The 20,123-nt window shown below is 49.2% G+C and overlaps 2 protein-coding genes across 6 annotated transcripts; one reads left to right on the top strand and one right to left on the bottom strand.

Annotated features, from left to right (window-relative positions):
* The first annotated feature begins 2,576 nt into the window (after positions 1 to 2,576).
* Positions 2,577 to 10,802, top strand: Mpi (mannose phosphate isomerase). Of its 3 annotated transcripts, none has more exons than XR_015626428.1 (8): positions 2,577 to 2,616; positions 3,060 to 3,187; positions 4,492 to 4,692; positions 5,882 to 6,023; positions 6,335 to 6,517; positions 8,507 to 8,708; positions 9,705 to 9,913; positions 10,159 to 10,802. XR_015626428.1 is itself a non-coding variant. In NM_001004081.1 (8 exons), exons 1-8 carry the CDS (start codon positions 2,601 to 2,603, stop codon positions 10,375 to 10,377), a joined length of 1,272 nt encoding a protein of 423 aa, NP_001004081.1. In that variant the 5' UTR covers positions 2,591 to 2,600; the 3' UTR covers positions 10,378 to 10,492. The 3 variants fall into 3 exon arrangements, 1 of the variants encoding a protein (NP_001004081.1); NM_001004081.1 differs by having other exon boundaries at positions 2,591 to 2,616; positions 8,535 to 8,708; positions 10,159 to 10,492; XR_015626427.1 differs by lacking the exon at positions 8,507 to 8,708 and having other exon boundaries at positions 6,335 to 7,928; positions 9,384 to 9,913.
* Positions 10,803 to 11,784: 982 nt separating this feature from the next.
* On the bottom strand, positions 11,785 to 17,374 carry Fam219b (family with sequence similarity 219, member B). Of its 3 annotated transcripts, none has more exon segments than NM_001401179.1 (5): positions 11,785 to 14,179; positions 15,646 to 15,694; positions 16,056 to 16,133; positions 16,821 to 16,908; positions 17,098 to 17,374. In NM_001401179.1, coding segments are annotated over 5 exon segments (594 nt in total). In that variant the 5' UTR covers positions 17,312 to 17,374; the 3' UTR covers positions 11,785 to 14,014.
* Positions 17,375 to 20,123: the final 2,749 nt, after the last annotated feature.

The raw sequence follows: 20,123 nt of genomic DNA, 5'->3' as shown, positions 1-20,123 counted from the left end.
TAAATCTAAAAAAGAAAGTGCCTCTTGACCTCTTGGGTTCAGCTCTTTTGTAATTGTATGTGTACATGGTTTTGCCTGCATCTGTTTCTGTGTACCATGTGTGTGCCTGGTCCTGGAACCTGGGTTCTCTGGAAGAGCAGTGTTATTGCAAAACCATCTCTATCTCCAGTGTCTAATATTCTCCCTTTCCACCCTCTCCCTCTCTCCCTCTCCCTCTCTCTTTCTCTCTCTCTCGCTCTCACTCTTGTTCTCGCTCTCGCTCTTGCTCTCACTCTGGCTCTTTGAGACAGTCTCACTATGTAGCACAGGCTAGCTTGGAACTCATAGAGATTGTCCTGTCTTCATCTCCTAACTGTTGGACTTAAAGGTGTGTGCCGCCGTGCCCCATTCCTGTGTCCAGTCCTTATCTCAGTAACTTAGTATGGCTTGGGGAGCAGGGTTGAGGGAAGGGTATAGAACTTCAAGGTAGTAGGTATTTGAGCTGGCAAGCACATGCTTTTTTTTTTTTTCCTTTTTTTCGGAGCTGGGGACCGAACCCAGGGCCTTGTGCTTGCTAGGCAAGCGCTCTACCACTGAGCTAAATCCCCAACCCCCAAGCACATGATTCTTATGTTTCCCATTTTATTAGTTGGATATAGGAACACTTCCTTTGAAATACAGGTTAAGTTACATAAACAAAAGGACTCCAGGAGGAGTTGGTATACACATCTGGGAAAGAAAGTTTTAGCTCCCTTTCCTTGGACAGATATGGTAGAAACTGTGGAAACCAATCCCTACTCTCTCTCTCTCTCTCTCTCTCTCTCTCTCTCTCTCTCTCTCTCTCTCTCTGTGTGTGTGTGTGTGTGTGTGTGTGTGTGTGTGTGTGTGTGTGTTATGAAGGCACAAAACACATGTCCAGACACAGAATTCTCAACACAAGGAAATTTATTCATCCCAGAGAGGGCAAGCAGGGGGACAGTCTGCCTTTGGATCAAGCAGACACAAATAGCAGTAGGTGCTTCTGCAGAACAAAAAAAAGAGGGGTTGGGGATTTAGCTCAGCGGTAGAGCACTTGCCTAGCAAGCGCAAGGCCCTGGGTTTGGTCCCCAGGTCCGAAAAAAAGAAAAAAAAAGGGGGGGGGGGGGAAGCTTGTGCTAGGATGAGTTGGTAAGTCCTGATTGGACATGATTGTCAGTGCAGCCAAATAATGAATTTTGATCGATGGACCTTGGTGATCAGCCTCAGGGTTGAGTTGGGTGGGCATAAGGAAGTGGCCACATAAGAGAGTGAAACTTGGTGCCTAGCATTAGGAATGTAATCTAACAATTTTAGCAAGGGAGAGGGATGGAGAGAGAGAGCAAGACCTGTGGGTGCTGTTTGCAATGCTTGGGCCTATTAGAGGGCCCTTTGAAGTTTGTGGCCCCTCTCTCCTCTTCCCAGGAGTGTTGACGGCTGTGAGTCTAGGTGTCTAGCTGGGTTCTGTTCTTGTAGGCTGTTGTGGAGGTCCGGATGTCAGAGACTTTCTACAGAAGTTATGACAAGATTATGCCACAACAGAAGTCTATTCCCTGCCTTCCCTGTGCAGGGTTCCTGGTGACCTCTCCCTCTGTCCTATGCACAGCTTATGAGCAGCTTAGACTGGAGGAGGGCGGGGTTCTGGAAACACCTAGGATGGGAGGGGCGGAGGGACACAGCACTGACTGTTTACGGTCCTCATAGGCCCCACAATAAATCTGGCAGATCTATATTACACATCTCATTCTACAGAGCGAGAAACAGAAGTTCATAGGAGGAGTGTATGGGGGTACAAGTGACATCTGCCACCATCATCATAATTACATCACCCAGTAACCTTCTAACCACTGGGCACTCGGGAAAACCTGAAATCCCCATGATAGCGAATGAACCCTAGGCATAGCCTTTTCGTTTTGCTGACCCCTTTACCTTCGGTGTGTGTGCGTGCGTGCGTGCGTGCGTGCGTGCGTGCGTGTGTGCGTGCGTGCCTGCATTTGTGTGTATCCCTTTGTCCCGCAGTGTTGGCCTCTTTGTTATTTAATTGTGGACTGTATAGGCACATTCTCTAGTTCCAGCAGCACAAGAGATTCTTGCTAGCTCTTTCTTCTGCCAGGAATACTCTTCACTCTTCCTCAAATGTCTCCTTCTTACTGGGGCTTACCCAGATGGCCTATGTGCCTCAGGCTGATCTCAAACTCAAGACAAGCTTTCTGTCTTGAATCCCTAACCACAAGAATTATAGGAGTGTGCCACTATGCATCGCTGTTTTTTACCTTTTAACACACTGTTAAGATCTATTCAATTACTTCCCTTTTCTAGATTAACTCCTCCAAACATACAGAAAAAGCACAAAAGCAGTGCTATCTTGTTCTCAGTCTGTGGTACTTAGCGATTTCTCAGTACTTACATATGGATAAAAGAAGGATGAAGGCGGGAGTGTTGAAACCAAGAGTTAGCCTTAATGCTTTTGGGCAACAGAGCCTCCTGACTGCTTAGGTGAGGCAGTGGGCTCTGTAAACTACATTTCCCGTGAAGCTCCGCGCGCAGAAAAGCCGAGGCTGCTGGGAAGGGCTTACGTTCCTGAAGCCGGGTCTCAGGCAACTAGGATGGCGAATCCGCGAGGTGAGCCGTTTACTGGTGTTGGCTATCTTGGTGGTGGTCGCGTTCTGGGGCCCAATACTGGCAGGACCTAGCGGGCCGTGATCATTCCCGTGGACTCTGGGCACAGTACGGGATCTGGAGTGGGTAGTACCACCGGGGTTTAGAGAGGAGAATGGTGCGTGCGCTCGAATCACTTCGGAACTGACCAATTGCAGAGAGATGAGTAGTTAGTTCCTTTTCCCTCCCCATCATCCGAACTCAATTCTTCCCCATGGCAGACAAGATCCGTATCTGCCAATCTTACAGATGAGAACATCGACGATTGTGAAAGAGAGGAGTGACGTTCCCAAGTCACTCTTGGGTGGCTCTGCCCTTAGATTTCCCCGCCCCCATTCCTGGTTCCCTAGCACTAGAGCCAGGTCTGAAGAGTGGAGTGGAAGCTGACCTTTTGTCTGTGTCCCCAGTGTTCCCACTTTCCTGTGTGGTGCAGCAGTATGCCTGGGGGAAGGTGGGCTCCAAAAGTGAAGTGGCATGCCTACTGGCTTGCAGTGACCCACTGACCCAGATCTCAGAGGACAAGCCTTATGCGGAGGTAAGACCCTGACTGTACATCATTCCACTTTACCCTAAGTGAGACCAAAGGGTCTGACACGAGCCATATGGATCAGTTGGGAAGAATCGCTGCAGCTCGTAGAATAGCTTCTCTTGGTTCTGGAACCAGTGCAGATACTTGCACAAAGAAAGCTGTAATCAGAGCACTGTAATCACAGAAGTAGAGAGGTAAGGCAGGAGAATCTGTCTGGTCTCTGTACCAAAATCCTGTCTCATATAAAGGAGGATAAAATATCTGGGGACCCCCCCCCACACACACACAGGGTTTCTCTGTGTAGCCCTGGCTGTTTTGAAACTTGCTCTGTAAACCAGGCTGGCCTGGAACTCACAAGATCCACCTGCCTCTGCTTCCTGAGTGCTGGGATCAAAGGTGTGCACCACCAAACACAGCTTAAACATGTGTTATTTCTTGAACCCTGGCTGCTCTAGCACTTACTGAATGTTCATTTGTTTTGAAGATTGTCTCAGGATGCCCAGGCTGGCCTCAAACTTGCTGTACAATTGAGAATGACCTTGAATGCTCAATCTCTCCACCCCTATGTTCTAAGTGTTAGGATTAAAGGCATGTAACAGCACTCCTAGCCATAAATAAGTGTTTGACTTTCATGAATTTTTTTTTCTTTAAAAAATTTTTAAAAGATTTATTATTTTATTTATTTATTTTATTTATATGTAAGTACACTGTAACTGTCTTTGGACACACCAGAAGAGGGCACCAGATCTCATTACAGATGGTTGTCAGCCACCATGTGGTTGCTGGGAATTGAACTCAGGATCTCTGGAAGAGCAGTCAGTGCTCTTAACTGCTGAGCCATCTTTCCAGCCCCCAAAACTTATTATTTTATATTATGTACAGGTATGTTTGTGTATATGTGGTTATGTGCATGTGAGTGCAGGTGTCTGTGGAGGTCAGAAACATTGGATGTCTTGGAACTGGAGTTAGTGAGCCATTTTTCCAGCTCCCTAATTTTTTTATTTTTATTAATCCCAAATGTATTCCTTCTTATGAGAAGAGAAAAAACAAAACATAGGAAAGAAAGTTGTGTCTTTTGAGACTGAGATAAATGAGTGCTAAGCTCTCACAGATCTGTTGTTGAGACTCATGCTTCCAGAGGCATCTGAGTATCTGGACAGGCAATGGCAGAGTTCCTCCTGTCCGGATGGCAGGCCCCAGGCTTGGTCCCCAGCACCTCAGAAGCCAGTGTACTGATACTGATCCAGGCCTCCTCATACATCCAGGACTGTCCACTGTTTCCTTTCTTCTCAACTTTCCTGTCTTTCCAGCTGTGGATGGGGGCACACCCCCGGGGAGATGCCAAGATCCTTGACAACCGTATTTCCCAAAAGACCTTAGGCCAGTGGATTGCTGAGAACCAGAACAGCTTAGGCCAAAAGGTCAAAGACACCTTTAACGGAAAGCTGCCCTTCCTCTTCAAAGTGCTCTCAGTGGAAACGGCCCTGTCTATCCAGGCACACCCTAACAAGGTACAGGATCAGGGTACAGAGGGCAGTGTAGGAAGGGCTGGCGGGGGGAGCTCCCCACAGATTTCCTCTACCCATACTAGGCTCTAGCTCAGGGCTAAATTCAAGTCTTACTAACCCCAGCTTGGCTGCTCGGGCACAGATGCTAGTGACACGTACAGAAGCCAAGTGTAAGTGGACAACTGACTGGCCTCTGCCAAGAGAGTCTCCAAGTTTGTCCTTGGCTTCCCTTCCCCCAGCCTAGGTCTATTCATATCTGCCATTTCCCCCGCCTGGGAATTCCGGGACAGGGCAGGCACCCCCAGCTGTTGCCTCAGCCGCACCCCACCATGTTAATCTTCTTGAACAAAGCCTAGCCCAGCTTAAGCAGTCTGTCTAAACTCCTCTTTTTAAAATTATTTAACACATGTCTTTATTTTATGTGGCTGAGTGTTTTGCCTGCATGTAGGCCTGTGCACTCTTGGTGTGCTGGGAGGCCTGAAGAGGGCTTTGAGTCCCCTGAGATTGGAGATATAGACAGTCACAAGCTGCCATTGTGGGTGCAAGGATCCGAACCCAGGTACTCTGGAAGAGCAACCAGTGCTCTTAACCACAGAGTTACAGCTCCAGCGCCTTTTTTTAAAAGATTGTTTTAGTGTATGTGTTTGAGGGCCTCCATGTACATCATATAAAAGCTTGGTGCCTTTGTAAGTAAGACCATCAGATCCCCTAGAACTGGAGATACGGATGGTTGTGAGCCACCATGGAGATTCTGGGAAAGGAGCCTGAGCCCTCGGCCAGAGCAGAGCAGCTAGTGCTCTTAAATGCTGAGCTGTCTCTCCAACCCCTAATTTGGGGACTTTTAAAGACTGGTCTCACGAATCCCAAGCTGGCCTCAAACTCATTATGGAGCTGAGGATGACCAGATATTTCTAATTATACCTCCCCAAAATCATTTACCCCAGTCATACAGTTTATGTGCCTGCTGTCGAGGGTTTCTGAGTCACAGGCCAGGTCTCTTAAGTCTGTCCCAGCTCTCCGCTGGCCCATGTTTCTGTCCCGGGTGGGCTGAGCCCCAGCATGATGCCTTGACTGGGTTCATTGCCAGAGGTATCCGGTAAACGGAGCGGTTGGGCAGCAGAGACTGCAGAGGCTGGTACTCCTGACGATGGTAGCTATACCCCAATTATTGTCCTCCACTGCCCATCCACAGGAGCTGGCAGAGAAGCTGCACCTTCAGGCTCCAGAGCACTACCCCGATGCCAACCACAAGCCAGAAATGGCCATTGCCCTTACACCCTTCCAAGGCTTGTGTGGTTTCCGGCCAGTGGAGGAGATTGTGACCTTTCTGAAGAGTAAGGTTGGACAGGAATGCTGAGGTTACATGTACTGGGTCTGAAACAGGAGGGGCCTGGCCAGAGGGGAAACAGAGACAGAGAGTCAATATCATAGGCACTAAAGGGATCTTGGCCTCGTGAGGCAGTTTTAAGGGTCAGTGGGCCAGAGGGTAAGGCGTGATTGCTAAGGGCCGTTGGTGAACCATGTTTACACAGCACAGTTTGTGTAGTGCTGCTGGGTGTTTGGTTAGGGATGAGGTGGGACGGCCTCACTTCTTAGTGTTCTGACTCCTCATTCTTGACATCTCCTCACCCTGGCCACCCTGCAGAGGTGCCTGAGTTCCAGTCACTGATTGGAGAGGATGCCACAGCACAGCTGAAGAAGAGCATGAATGAGGGTTCTGGGGCCATGGCCTCTGCTCTGAAGAACTGCTTTTCCCACCTGATGAAGAGTGAGAAGAAGGTGGTGGTGGAGCAGCTTAACCTGTTGGTGAAACGGATCTCCCAGCAAAGTAGGTGTGGCAGAGGCCTGGGTGGGTACAGTGCCCAAGCCTGGGCTCCCAACACAGGCAGGGATGAGGCCACGGAGACAGGATTCCTGGCCCTTTTCACCAAGCAAGACACTAAAAGGGGCCAAACTTAGATGGTCCTACGATCAACTGCTACCGTTCCTTTCCCAGTCTCGGTGGCGTGAGGCCCCAGGTTGAGTGCTTCTTCCAAACTGGTTTTCTTGAGGTGGTTGGAAGCAGACTGGCCTAGAGGATTCTATCAGGGCCCTCTACCCAGGCATTCCCAGATGCTTCCCTTGGGGGCAGACTTGCATTTAGGGGGCTAGAGAGCCGGAAAGGACCAAGGAGCACTCCTTCTGTAGAGGACTCAAGTCTTGTGCTCTTAACCATTAAGTTCTTCCTTAAAGCCTTCCTAGATATCTGATCTTGTGCTAACAGAGTTCAGGAAATGACCAAGGTGGGTGTGGTCGTGTCACTGTTGTCCTGCAGAGTCAACACACACAGTGAGAAACAAGGCTGACAGAGTCTCAGCCAGGAGCTTACGTGGCAGCTCCTCGAGGAGGTCCAGCTCCTTCTCCAGGAAGCCCTCTTCTGGTTCAGTCTGTCCCCAAGTCCCTGCAGTGTAACTTTTGTGTCACAGCCTCAGTTGTGTGTCACAGTTTTCCCTTACCCGAACTTGCCCTCCTGTTTTGTGTTGCTGTGGTTTTGAGCATCTCATCTGCTTGCATACTCTTGGAGGACCTTGACCTGTGCTGTTCTGACATCCAGGTACACAGGGACTCCTTAGCACTGTGTGCGCATTTGTTCAAACTTGGGTTCTCTAGGTCAGAGGCTTCATGTTTGTCCCAGTGTTTAGCAGAGTAGCTACTGAGCAAGGATATGGAGATCCTCCCACTTAGAACACTGCTTTCTTTATTGTAATTCCTGCACATTCTGAATACTCCCCCCCACCCCCTATCTGCTGTTCCAGGAAACTGAGCTCACCCTGCTCCTGCCCCTGCCCTTCCAAGAAGCCTCCCTCATCCCTCCAGCTCAGGCTGGGCTCATCTCCTCTTGGTCAGTTTCCAGGGCACATTTTGGCCCATGGCACATTGTGCACTGTGCTTTCTGGGGTAGACAACCATCTCAGTTTCCTGAGACATGGGAGTTGAAGTGCTAACGAAAGGGAAGTCCTTGGTTAACAGGGAATAGCTCCGCTCTTCATGAAGTTTTCGGGTTATCTCCTTGTCCATAATAGATTTTGAGCTTAAGAGCAGTAAGTGGTCCCTAATCAGGAGACTCTTCCTGGACAATTGTCTGGAGATGTTTTTGTCAAAATCTGAACTGGAGATGCTAGTGGTATATGTGTTTTAAAATAGTTTTCATACAATTTTTCCCCCTACCTCCCTTTGAGATGAGGTTTCTTGTACCCAAGGCTGGCCTCAAACTTGTTATGTAGCTAAGGATAGCCTTACAGCTCTGACACTCCTCCCTCCATTTTCTGGGATTACAGGCATGTGCCACCATCCCGTTTTTTTTTTGTTTGTTTGTTTTTTTTGGGGGGGGGGCGCTGGCTAAGCATCAAACCTAGGGTTGCATTCTTTTTTTTTTTTTTTTTTTTGGAGCTGGGGATCGAACCCAGGGCCTTGTGCTTGCTAGGCAAGTGCTCTACCACTGAGCTAAATCCCCAACCCCTCTAGGGTTGCATTCATGCCGGGCAAGTACTCTACAAACTGAGGTATGTCCCTGGCCTGTATCATTTGAGACAGGGTCATACTCTGCCATCCAGTCTGTCTGCCCTTCACTAATGGTGAGCTTTCTGCCTGGGTGCTGGGATCATAGCTGTGCACCACAGTGCCCAGCTGTTGTAGCCTGGCCAGACCTGCATGTGACTGAGGAGAGACGGTATTTTTGTGCAAAGATGAGGCCCAGCAGCTGCATACGTACAGGCAGGGACTGTTTACCAAGACTCCCTTTGTCAGGGTAAAGCTGTGGATACCATGTGTGTCTTAGTGGCCTTGGGATGCTCTGTGACCCTCAGTATCTAACGGAAACAGCATGGATGACATTTGTGGGGAGCTCTTGCTACAGCTGCACCAGCAGTACCCGGGTGATATCGGATGTTTCGCCATCTACCTCCTGAACCTGATCACCTTGAAGCCTGGGGAAGCCATGTTTCTGGAGGCCAACGTGCCCCATGCCTACCTGAAGGGAGGTGAGCCCATTTCAGTAGTTAAGTCCCACTGCCATTCCCCTTGGACCTTGTTTGTTTGTGTGGATGAAAGACCAAGGTCGGTGACCTCGGGGTGACTGAGCCAGTGTGGATGGTGGCTGCCAGCTGGGCGGTAGATACTGCTCATAATCTGCCACTAGCTACAAGTTCTGACATTAAGCCCCTTCGATGAGAGTGGACATCCGTTTGAGCCAAACCACACTGGACAAAGCTGCTGTTCTCTCTCTTCTCACTTGTGATTGCATACCAACGCTACCTGCCTGGAGAGATTTTTACCCTAAAATACGGGGGATGCAACAAAAGGAAGCTATTTGTGTGTGAATGCAGGTACACATGGACCACAGGATGCACATGGAGCTCAGGACAGCCTGGGGATTGGGAGTTCATCCTCATTCTACTTTGAGGGTCTCTTGTTCTGATGCTTTCTTGTTTTTCTTGCCACATATTCCAGTCTAGCTGGCCTGTGAACTTGCAGAGATTCTCCTGTCTCCCCACAGGAGTGCTGGGATTACAACTGTATGTGCTACACGCTGGCTTTAACGTGGGGTTTTTGGTGTTTGGCCTCAGGCATTTATGCTTGCATAACGAGTGTGTCTACTGACCCTCCCTTTTTGTTGCTGTTCTTGTTTTGAGACAGGGTCTCACTCTGTAGCCCAGGCTGGCCTCAAACATGTGGTAGCCTCCCCACCCCCGTTCAGCCTTGTGAGTGCTGTGATTATAGGCATGAACCACAGTGTCAGACTGGATGTCCCATTTGACTGTTGGCAGCTTATCTACTCGCAACAGGATTCTGTTGCAGAAGTCCTTAATGCAGGGGTTAATATAATTTGGGGCCTGTTACCTTCACATATTTTCCCATGATATTTGCACATTTTAACCCAGTTTATAGGCATTGACATGGCCTAGGGTAGGAGGCCCACCTCTGGGGAGCCAAAGGCTTATTTACCATCTTATTACATGACACTTATCTGTCCCCAGACTGCGTGGAATGCATGGCATGTTCAGACAATACCGTGCGTGCTGGCCTGACACCCAAATTCATTGATGTGTCAACCCTGTGTGAAATGCTCGACTACACACCTAGCCCCAGCAAAGACAGACTGTTTGCACCAACACTGAGTCAAGATGACCCCTACCTCTCTATCTACGATCCCCCTGTGCCAGACTTCACAGTTATGAAGATAGAGGTGAGTAAGTGGGCCTGGAGGGTATCCTTGTATAGCATGGGGTATACCTGGGGCTAGATTTCCTGTCAAGCCCACCTGGTTGGGGCAGCCACAGAGCCCAGCTATTTCTTTGCCAGGGACCAGATGTGGGCCTTCATGGTGCCAAGAGTCTGAATAGTGGGAAAGGAGGCAGCAGAGCCCCTGAGGTGGTCTAGAACCCAGGAGCAGAGTGTAAACTATACTCTTCTATGGCTTCTTTCTACCAGGTCCCTGGCTCCGTCACTGAATACAAAGTCTTGACACTAGACTCTGCCAGCATCCTTCTGTTGGTCCAAGGGACAGTGACAGCTATCATACCTTCAGTCCAAGGAGAAATCCCTCTGTCCCGTGGTGGAGTGCTCTTCATTGGGGCCAATGAGACTGTCTTACTGAAGCTTACCGTACCAAAGAATCTGCTGATATTCCGGGCCTGCTGTCTGCTGTAGAGACCAGTTCTTAGTCTCTCTGCCTAGCACTATATTCTGGCCAGCTCCACATCCTGGAGATCCAGCCCAATCCCTGTCCCTATTGTGCAATCTTTGAATACATACTGGATTAGAATAGTGAGTTTGGAATTAGTGACTCCAGAGCATGCCCAGGCTAGACCATCTTCAGGACAAAGGAGTCTGTGTGAAGCCTGAGGCCTGCCACTCCACTGTACCTCTCAACACTCCTTTACCTCTGAGCCAGGTGTGTCATCCACTAACCAGTCTGCCCCAGCTGAGGTGTTAGGCTAACAAAATGTGTGTCACCCACTGTTAGCTCAGCATCCTCTCAGCTGCAGAGAAAGGGAAGTGACAGGCCAGTGGACTAATGAAGCTTGTTCCCCTCTAGCTCTATCAAAGTAATTAAAGATCATGTGTGTTGAGGATACAGAGTAAAGAGCAGTCCTTGGTGTGCCTGGCCCTGATTTGGAAGGAAAGAGCTCTCTGATGTTGTTTTGGTTTTGGTTTTAATTCTTCATACAGCTTCCTGGAGGTGGCAGGCTAGATTCCAGAATCTTTTACAAGAAGGGGTGGGAGAGGAAGCCAGCTCCAGCCTCGGTTGGACTGCATGCAAGCAGGCCTTCTGCTCTGGTAGTTTACTTTTTCTGAGACTGTCTTCATGTTCCAAAGGTTGGCTTTAGCGTTCTGCTTCTGCTTCATTATGGCTTCTGGTGTTTGCACGTGGTTGTGTATGTGCACGTGCACCTATGTGTTATTCCTCAAGAATCATCGACCTTTTTAAAGACAGGGTCTCTCACTGGTCTGGAATGCACCAGTTCAGTTAGACTGACTGACTAGCAGGTCTCCCTGGTCCTTTGTCTTGACCTCCACTGGGATTACAGGGGCGTGTCACTACCTTTGGCTTCTTATTTGGGTGCTTGAGGTAGAGGGCTCAGGGATTCGAACTTGGGTCCTCATACTTGCACGGTATGCGCTTTCATACAGCCCAGGCTAGTGTTATATATGGAACTGAAGAGACGACTCAGCAGTTAAAAAGTACTTGCTGCTGTTCTTGCAGAGAACCCAGGTTTTATCCCCAGCTCCCATGTGGTGGCTCACAGTCGTAACTCCAGTTCTAAGGGATGTGACACCTCTCCTGACTTCCGTGGACTCCTGTACCTGTGTGCATATAGTACACATACACTCACATGTACCCACACACACAGAAGATAAAAACCAAAGCTGGGTGGTGGCGTTGGTGCACGCTTTTATAAAAATCCCAGCACTTGGGAGACAGAGGTAGGCAGAGCTCTTAAGTTTGAGGCCAACCTGGTCTAAGTTTGAGTGAGTTCAGGACTCCTAAGGTTACACGGAAAAACTGCCTCAAATAAGACAAAAATGAAAAAACCCACTCCAACACAATAAAGGTCAACTACCAGGATTGCATTTATTATAACAGACTGAAAGTGCAAGCCGAGAGAGAGGTCTGAGAAGCAGCGTAAACACAGGGAGCACTCCTGAGGAAGCTCAGATGCACTCCTTCCCAGGGACTGCCCCTGAAGAACACCCAGCCCTCGGAATTAAGGCAGTTAGGATGTGGGCACTGTTGTGCCAATATTGGTGGTGTTTTCACCCAGCCCCTACCAGCTGTCCCTTTCTATCCCTCCTAACTGGACATTATTGAGCTTTCTCCACGAGTAATGCTTTCCCACACAAGGCCACCCAGCTCAAGAACTTTCCTTCCAGGGACGGTTCCAGCCAAGTACCTCAATGTTAACTATTAACTACAGCAACAACCACCCAGAGACTGTGGTTTGGGGGTACTGCCCACCCCCAGGAGCTGCCAAATGTCCAAGCTACTGTGTTCTAACCAAATAGAAACAGAGCTCTACACTTCAGTTCCACAACCACTTCTGGCCCTCACTGAGCCCTGCCAAGTCCTTACTCTGCCCTACATGTATTCCCTTTTCACACGAGGCCTCCACCCTGCAGACTTACAGAAGGCCGGGATATGGTTTGTGCTCCTTCCCTGCGGGCCTTACATAAAGTGCTCAGAATCAGAGATCCTTGCACTGAGTTGCAGACTCCCACCACAGCACAGAGCATCTATGGCCCAACCTAAGAACCAAGCAGATGTGCCTCCGGTTCCATCTTCCCTCCCGTGATGCTGCCCGGCAGTTGAGTGAACAGCGGTAGACAGTGTACTGCTTCACCCTTCCCCAGCCTGAGAACAAGCCCTGCTGGGCAGCAGTAGAAAGGGCAGGCAGGTCTGTAGCTGAGGGACACAGAAGGCCTTACCTTCTCACCTGACCCTTTCTACTACTACTCATGAAAGGACACAGGGCATATCATCCCTCCTAAGTCTCTAGTAGTCACTGGGTAGGACAGTCACATGTGTTCCCAACCCCTAACTCTTGACTATTGTGCCCCTTATGCTGGGAACCATATCTACCCCAAGCCTCACCACATACCCGGGTTAGATAAAACAACCTGGGGAAGGGGTCTGGGAAAACTAAATTCCAGGAAGAGGCTTAGTATAGCAGGAGAGATTATTCCTGCGTTTGTTTTCAGCTTGGGATTGAGCTGTGCTCACACGCAGGCTTGTTTTATTTCCCACGTCCCCCCTCCCTCCCAGCCTTGCACATGCTAGGCAAGTGCACTACACCTGCAGCCTGTGAGTCCTGTGCTGGGGGAGAGGAATGTGCCATAGGAATGACCTTGTTAGAGCGAAGCCCCCCCCTCCCCCCCGCACTGCAGACTCATCAACGCAGGTGGGGTCTCCCCTCCCATCCTGTCTAAACATTTCCATGTAGGCCAGAGTCACACAGCTACACCAGGATGTTGGCTCTCATCCATCAATACTTCTCAAAAGCTTAAATAGCTAACTATAGGAAGGCACTGACTTCCCAGCAGCTCCCTCTGCTGGTAATCATAAAAACTGTGGGTTTCTGGTGATAGCCTCAGCAGCCAATCCAATTTTTACCTTAAAAAAAAAAAAAAGAAGGCAGAAAAACTCCAAGGTCAGGGAACTACAGATAAATAAACATATATGACAGAACAGTTCTCTTCTAATGGGTAAAGGGCTGACCGAGTTACTAAGCCCATCCAGACAGCAGGACCAGTAGAATGTCCCAAGTCCAGAGGTTCTGAAAGCCATGGTCCTACTCCATCATTTAGACTCCTTGCCATAACAAACAGGATGTAACCTGAAGGGACAACCCACTTGGTGCTTTCCTGACTTGGCCCCAGTTGTACTCTTTCACTACTGCAGACCATAAAGTGCCGTTCTCTGCCTCCCACTACACCTCCGAGCACAGCCTGAGCGGACGAGTTTTCTTCTCCCGCCTCAGAACACCTTGACAAACACCAGTCAGAATGTCTGTAAATGGTTTTCTTAGCAATCCCTGTCAGCAGCATAAGAACCACATTATGAAAGTGGCTTCCTGGAACTGCCCCAATGGAAACCTGCTGACTTCCACCTGTCACCTATGACCCAGACGGGGACCTCTGACATGAGAAGCACCAGGTGAGGGCTACCTGTAGGCCACTGACCTGCTCAGAGGTCAATGCCTCCAGTGGTTCTAGGCTGGCAGCAGTACCCAGTGCACTGAGCTGTGAAGGGCCAGCAGGGCCATCTGCCTATCCTGGAGGGCTGTGGCTACTGGAGGGTACAGGAAGAATCCCCAAGACAGCACCAGCAGCAAGAACACGTGGAAGAAGCAATAGGCTTAGGAGGAATGAGGTCCAGGTCCTCATCATCTGGAATCTCATCCAGGTGATATCCATCCTGCAGCAGCTGCCGGCTCACGTCCTGGTTCACCTGCTGAAGGAAGAGGATAGAACTATGAGCTGCCGCCTAAAGGCAGGTCCCAGTCATACCCCCCTCCCCATCCCCCAGCTTCCTGTCCCTGCTCTACCTAGCCCCAGGCCAACTCCACATCCTAGATTACAGATCAGGATCACCATTTGTCTGCAGTGTCTTTCCAGCAGTTAGGAACTCCCCAGAGGCTTACTGAAAACCGCCCGGCTTCACATTAAAAATCAATGTACTAGCTTTCCCCACTGGCACCCAGATATCCTGTCAAGATTCAAGAATATGGGGCTGCCCTCTGGTGGCACATGCCTTTGATCCCAGCACTTGGGAGACAGAGAAGCAGTTCCGAGTTCAAGGCAAGCCTAGTCTACATAGTGAGTTCCAAGATAGCCAAAGCTATGTAGAGAGGAAACTGTTTCAAAAGAGGGAGAGAGGATGACAACAGAAAAACAGGCTGTAGTATTAGCGTTATATATGGAACAGTAGACAGGAGTAGGGGACAGCCAGTTCCTTCTCTGCGGGCAAGGCTGGTCCTGCAAAGTCAGCCTGGTTTCACCAGCATACTGGCAGGCAGGATGTCAGTGACACTAGGAAATTTTTTTTTTTGGAGCTGGGGACCGAACCCAGGGCCTTGCGCTTCCTAGGTAAGTGCTCTACCACTGAGCTAAATCCCCAGCCCCGACACTAGGAAATTTTAAGACTTGTGATTCTTGACAGAATTTTCTTAGTTTTTGACAATCTTAACATATGTGCAAGCGGCTTTCTCCTTTGCAAAAACTGAGTCTAGCCAGAGATTCCTAGAATAAAGGAGCGCTACTCAGTGCCATTGTGTCCTGCTACAGCTCCTTTGTACTGGCACACGCTACTATGCCTGGCTGAGAATCTTCTGTCCCTCTGATTCTCTCTGGGACAATCATTCTGGAAAGATGTCCTAAAGACCAGCCTAGGAGGTATGCTCAGATAATTTCCAGAGACGGAACTGAAGAAAGCAAGCTCAGTGGAAGATGGGTGGGGAGGGTTGAATGCTGACTCAGAGAAACGGAAGACTTAGGTTACCTTTCCATACTGGAAGGCAAGCCTATGACCAGTGGGTCCAGGCCGCAAGAAACAAGACCTGGAAACTACCCAAAGAAGGAGTTGTATGTTTGTTGGGAAAGGGCAGCAAGCATCTAAGAAATGCTTCTTAAATCACAAGAACACTCCAGCACAGTTTATAAACACTTAGCTGGAACTTATCAAGAGGATTGCTAGGTTATGGGCTTCTGAGATCACTTCTAGCCCTGAGGAGATACAGTCTCCTGAATTTCAACAGCCATCCTAAGATGCCTGTTATCTCTGCTTAGGGAAGAGGGCATAGTGGCAGACTAGAGAGCAGAGTGGAATCGAGCTGTGCACACAGCAGGCACCAGACATTGTGGCAGTGGTGGTGACGCTGCCTGCAGCCTGATGCTGTACAGCAGGCGCTCTGGACTTGCCTCTGCAGAGGAATACCCGGAGGAGTATCTGGATTCCAGCTCCCCATCACTAGGAGAAGAGGAAGACAATCAGTTCAGGGACATGTAGCACAGCTGCAAACAGCAAGGAGGACATGCAAGGGATCTGAAGACTTGAGAAGCAAAGACCAGAGAACTCAAGCCCAGAGTCCCAGGGAGTACCAATGGTTCCCTCAGACGATTCCAGCAGAAACAGTCATTCTCACTAGAAGTGCAAGCACAACAGGACAGGAACTCTTCCAGCCATGCCATCCCTGAAGGGACAGCGCTCAAAGAGAACAGTTCTGGGATGTATGTGAAGGGCCTTGGGGGAATTAGGCAGCAGGCAAGGGCATCAAGCAACCCACTGTGCTAGTAAGTCACTCCTGACTGTTTCCTAGGCAAGCACTCACCTGTCAGAGTCAAGGGACACCAGGTTTTCATCTGGACTCTGGCTAAGAGCAGTATAGCCCCTGTTAAACTTCACTGACCTGAGACGGGATAGGGAAGAAAGCACAGGCATTTCACAGGGAAGGCCAGAGCCCAGCCCCTACACAGAAAGAACTGATTGGGCCATTCTGGACTTCCCTTCTACCCCATCACAGCCACCACGACCGACCTGCAGCTCTATACAGCTGGCTCTGCCTCCTCAGATTCTTCTCTGGCCCACTCTGCTACACTGAAAGCTCCTAGGAAAGCTTCCATTTCATGAACCAGGTAAAGCAGCATCTCTACCTTATTTAACCAGAGGATCCCAGGCAAATCCTTTCACATTTGAGTTTCAACATACAGTTATAGACAGCTATGTGAGGTCTTACTGAGCTCGAAGAGCTTCCCATTCTGCTTTTAAAACCTCCAAAAAACACTGCATGGGTTCTCCCTCTTCGCTCCTGGGACTCCAGCTACTATCCCGTCCTTTAATGAATATCCTATCTATGCACTGATGGAACTCCCCTATTACAAAGCCTATTTTGTGATACTAGCACAGTTTTAAAAGAGTAGAGGTAGTTCCGGTTCTCACTCTCCCTCCCACCACCATCCCTCCTAGTTCTCATTCTTAAGGTGCCAGCAGATAAGCTAGCTAGCGCAACCTTAAACAGCGCCCCGTTTCCTAAGCAGGAAGGGATAAGGCCTTCTTTGCAAGCTGCTGACACAGAGGAAGTAATGCCCACTGAGACCTTTTCCCTGAAGAATCGGGGCGGTTCGTCAAGGCACCCAGCATGCCCTTTCTCCGTAGGACGGCCTTGGCATGGTCCCGATGTTTCTCTGGAAGTTAAAGGGTCTTGGGTCAGCCCGGTCTTCCCCATTCCGCTGCTTTCCAGGCTCTCAGGGGCAGGAGAGGGCTGCACCTAAATCCCTTCCCTTCTGGGGACAAGATCACAAGGCTCTAGGGCCCAACCCCAGGCCACAGCAGACCGCTCGAGCAAAGACACTCATGCAGCCCATGGCACTCACTCAGCTTAGCCTGAATGGAAGGTGCGCGCGTCACCAAGTAGGGTCCACGCTTCTCCGTGGCGGGGAGCGGGCGTTCCCCGAGCCGGAGGGCCGCGTCGCCGCTCTGTCTGGAGGGCAGCCCCGCAGCTCCTGCCACGCTGTCGGGAGCCGCACCAGGCTGGGACCCCTGCGTGGACATCCGCACCACATGCCCACGGAGCTCCCCGGTCGCCATGACCGGCCCCGCCCCGCCTTGCCAGTGGCCAGCCCGGTGCGGGGAAGAACAAATGACAAGACGTACACTCCTTTAGAAAGATGGCGACGCGCAGGCGCAGGCTTCCCTTGGCGCTTTCCGGCGTCCTGCTGCGGAGAGAGCACCAAGGTTCCGCCCTACCCGTCAGGAGCTGGCCAGCCCAGGTCCTGCTTTTCAGGTACTCTGAAACTCGAAGTCTGTCTGAGCCTGTTGATGTGCAGGATCTCAGTTCAGTCTATAGTCGAAGTAAAATGACATTTAGTAGGGTGGCGGGGTGTGCCGACCCAAGTGCTCTTTGGATGCGTCGTGGGCCTCTTTCGCCGCAGCAGGAGTTTCTTTAGGGGTGATACAGGAAGGGTCCGGCTCATACGAAGGGGCTACAGAGACCTTCTCTAGAAAACAGGTCTGGGAGGGTCAGGATTTACCCATGACATACTACTCAAATCCCACGGGTTTTGTTTTTTTCTTTTTGTGAGTTTTTTGCCTGAGACCTTGACCACAGCTGGCTCTCTTTAGGCCTATTTCCACACTTAAATACAACCTTGGGGCTGAAAGGATATATAGCCCAGTGGTAAAATCCATGCCTGGCATGCAAAAGGCCTTCTCCCCTGTCCCCCATCTCTCCTCCCACCCAACCCCCCTTTTTGGTAGTAAAATGGGAAACTAGGCATGATGGTGGACACCTGTAAACCCAGGGTTTGGGAGGTGGAGGCCGGAGTTCATGAGTTTATAAATCCTCATCTTTTAAAAGAACGAAGGTCCCACAGTAACAAAAATAAATCGAACACTAGAAAGCAGGGTGGAAGTGTGCTCTTGAGTCTGTGTGTGGCAGGGCACAAGGCTGTGTCAACTCTTGACTTTTCTGGCCCCCAAGGGATGTGTTTATGTCTGGCTGGAAATAAGCTCCAGATCCTTGTAGAAACGGCCAAATATCTTGAGGCTGCTCCACAGCTAACACACTGTCGAAGGAAAGGTCAATAATGTACAACCTAAATCCCCAGGGACAAACAAAAAATGCTGGATAGGAGAAAGGGAAGCGTCTGGGGTTAAGCTTTTGAAAAAAATCAAACTTAATGGAGTCTATGCTATCTTAATGAATCCACCCCTACACTAACTGTTAGACTTGTTTTATTTTTAAACAGAATCTCACTATGTAGCCCAGACTGGCCTTGAACGCACAATTCACCTGCTTTGGTTTCCCAGGTACTGGAACTGCAGGTTAACACCACCATTCCCAGCTGTTGGAATTTTTATTTTTAAAGATTTATTTCATGTATATGAATGAGTACACTGTAGCTCTCTTCAGACACCAGAGAGGGCATCAGACCCATCGCAGGTGGTTGTGAGCCATTCCAATTTTCATCTGGAATGCTGGGAATTGAACTCAGGACCTCCGGAAGAGCAGTCAGTGTTGTTTGTTAACCACTGAGTCATCTTTCCAGCCCTGGAATTGTTTACTTATAGAAACACACAACTCAGTTTATTGTTCAGTTTTCACGTTGAAAACAAAATGCTGAGTTACTCCTTGTATACAAACGTCACAGAAGGATGTAATTGCACATGCCTCTATCCAGTCGTTAGGAGGTAAAGGCAAGAGGATCATGCATGAGTTCAAGACTAGCTTCAGCTCCATAGTAAAACTCTGTCTCAAACAGTATCAACATTAAGGAAAAGGTAGAGGGGCTTACAACCACCTGTAACTCCAGTTTCAGGAGATACCTCACCTCTTCTCACCTCCACAGGCAGCAGTCATTGACACATATATAGGCAATTAAATGAATCTTCTGAAATGTTTTCAAGACCCTAAAATGAAACAGCAGGGGTCAAGGTGCAGAAGCACACCTTTGATTCTAGCATTCAGGAGGCAGAACATATGGTGAGGCTAGCCTGGTCTACATAATGAGGTCCAGGACAGCCAGAAAGAAAGAAAGAAAGAAAGAAAGAAAGAAAGAAAGAAAGAAAGAAAGAAAGAAAGAAGGAAGGAAGGAAAGAAAGAAAGGAAGGAAGGAAGAGAAAGAAAGAAAGAAACGAGAGAAAGAGAGACAGACAGACAGACAAAACAAAAACATCATGAGAGCGGTACCAGAGGGAAGCTGTACCAGCTCTGACCATTTTACAGACCGACTGTTTAGAACTTCAGTGATCATGAGGAGGCTGGAATTGTGCAGGTCCAGAGCTTAATTACAAACTGTCTCTGTTTGTCGCCCACCTCTGTATATGACTGACATCCCTGTGACTATCAGATAAGTCTCCTGGAAAGAATGGAGGGACTCAATCATTCGACAAGCTAAGATTGATATAAGATAGCACCTAAGGTCTATATGTAGTTTTCCTTACTTTGCTGCAACCACTCTGAGATTTATGTCTGTTCTGATTTTAGAAAAATGTTGAACTGTTACCACATTTAAACACAGAGTTTGGAGTAACCTAAATCCACATTACTGGGTTTTGGTCACCATTGTGCTCCAAAATAAACTGTCTTGTCTTTACTTTCACTGAGGGGGTCTCCACCCTCCCCCCTTTTATAACATCAATTAGCAAGGTAAGAAAAGTAAGCTATATCCCCATCCCCAAACAATAAATCTTATTTTGTTAGAGGTTGAAACTCCAGAGCAAGTACTGCCACAGGACACAGGTCACCCAGGCTACTCAGTCCCAACTCATAGGGACTGTCCAGGAGGCTCTCCTTACCCTTCCCTTCAGAAACAGCTTGTCCCCCATGCTGTGTGGAGGGATCACAACAGATCCTACAGATCACAGCAAAGACATACAGCCCCTGTTCATCCTTTTGCTT

Source organism: Rattus norvegicus, chromosome 8 (genome assembly GCF_021556685.1).
Source record: "Rattus norvegicus strain SHRSP/BbbUtx chromosome 8, alternate assembly SHRSP_T2T, whole genome shotgun sequence".
In the NCBI taxonomy this organism is placed as follows: Eukaryota; Metazoa; Chordata; class Mammalia; order Rodentia; family Muridae; genus Rattus; species Rattus norvegicus.
This window is presented reverse-complemented; position numbering and strand designations above follow the sequence as displayed.

Bases quoted from the DNA above. Each gene is read 5' to 3' on its own strand.
- Mpi (NM_001004081.1), top strand. The intron at 3,188-4,491 runs GTAAGACCCTGA...CTGTCTTTCCAG, and splicing joins AGGACAAGCCTTATGCGGAG to CTGTGGATGGGGGCACACCC. The intron at 6,024-6,334 runs GTAAGGTTGGAC...GCCACCCTGCAG, and splicing joins GATTGTGACCTTTCTGAAGA to AGGTGCCTGAGTTCCAGTCA.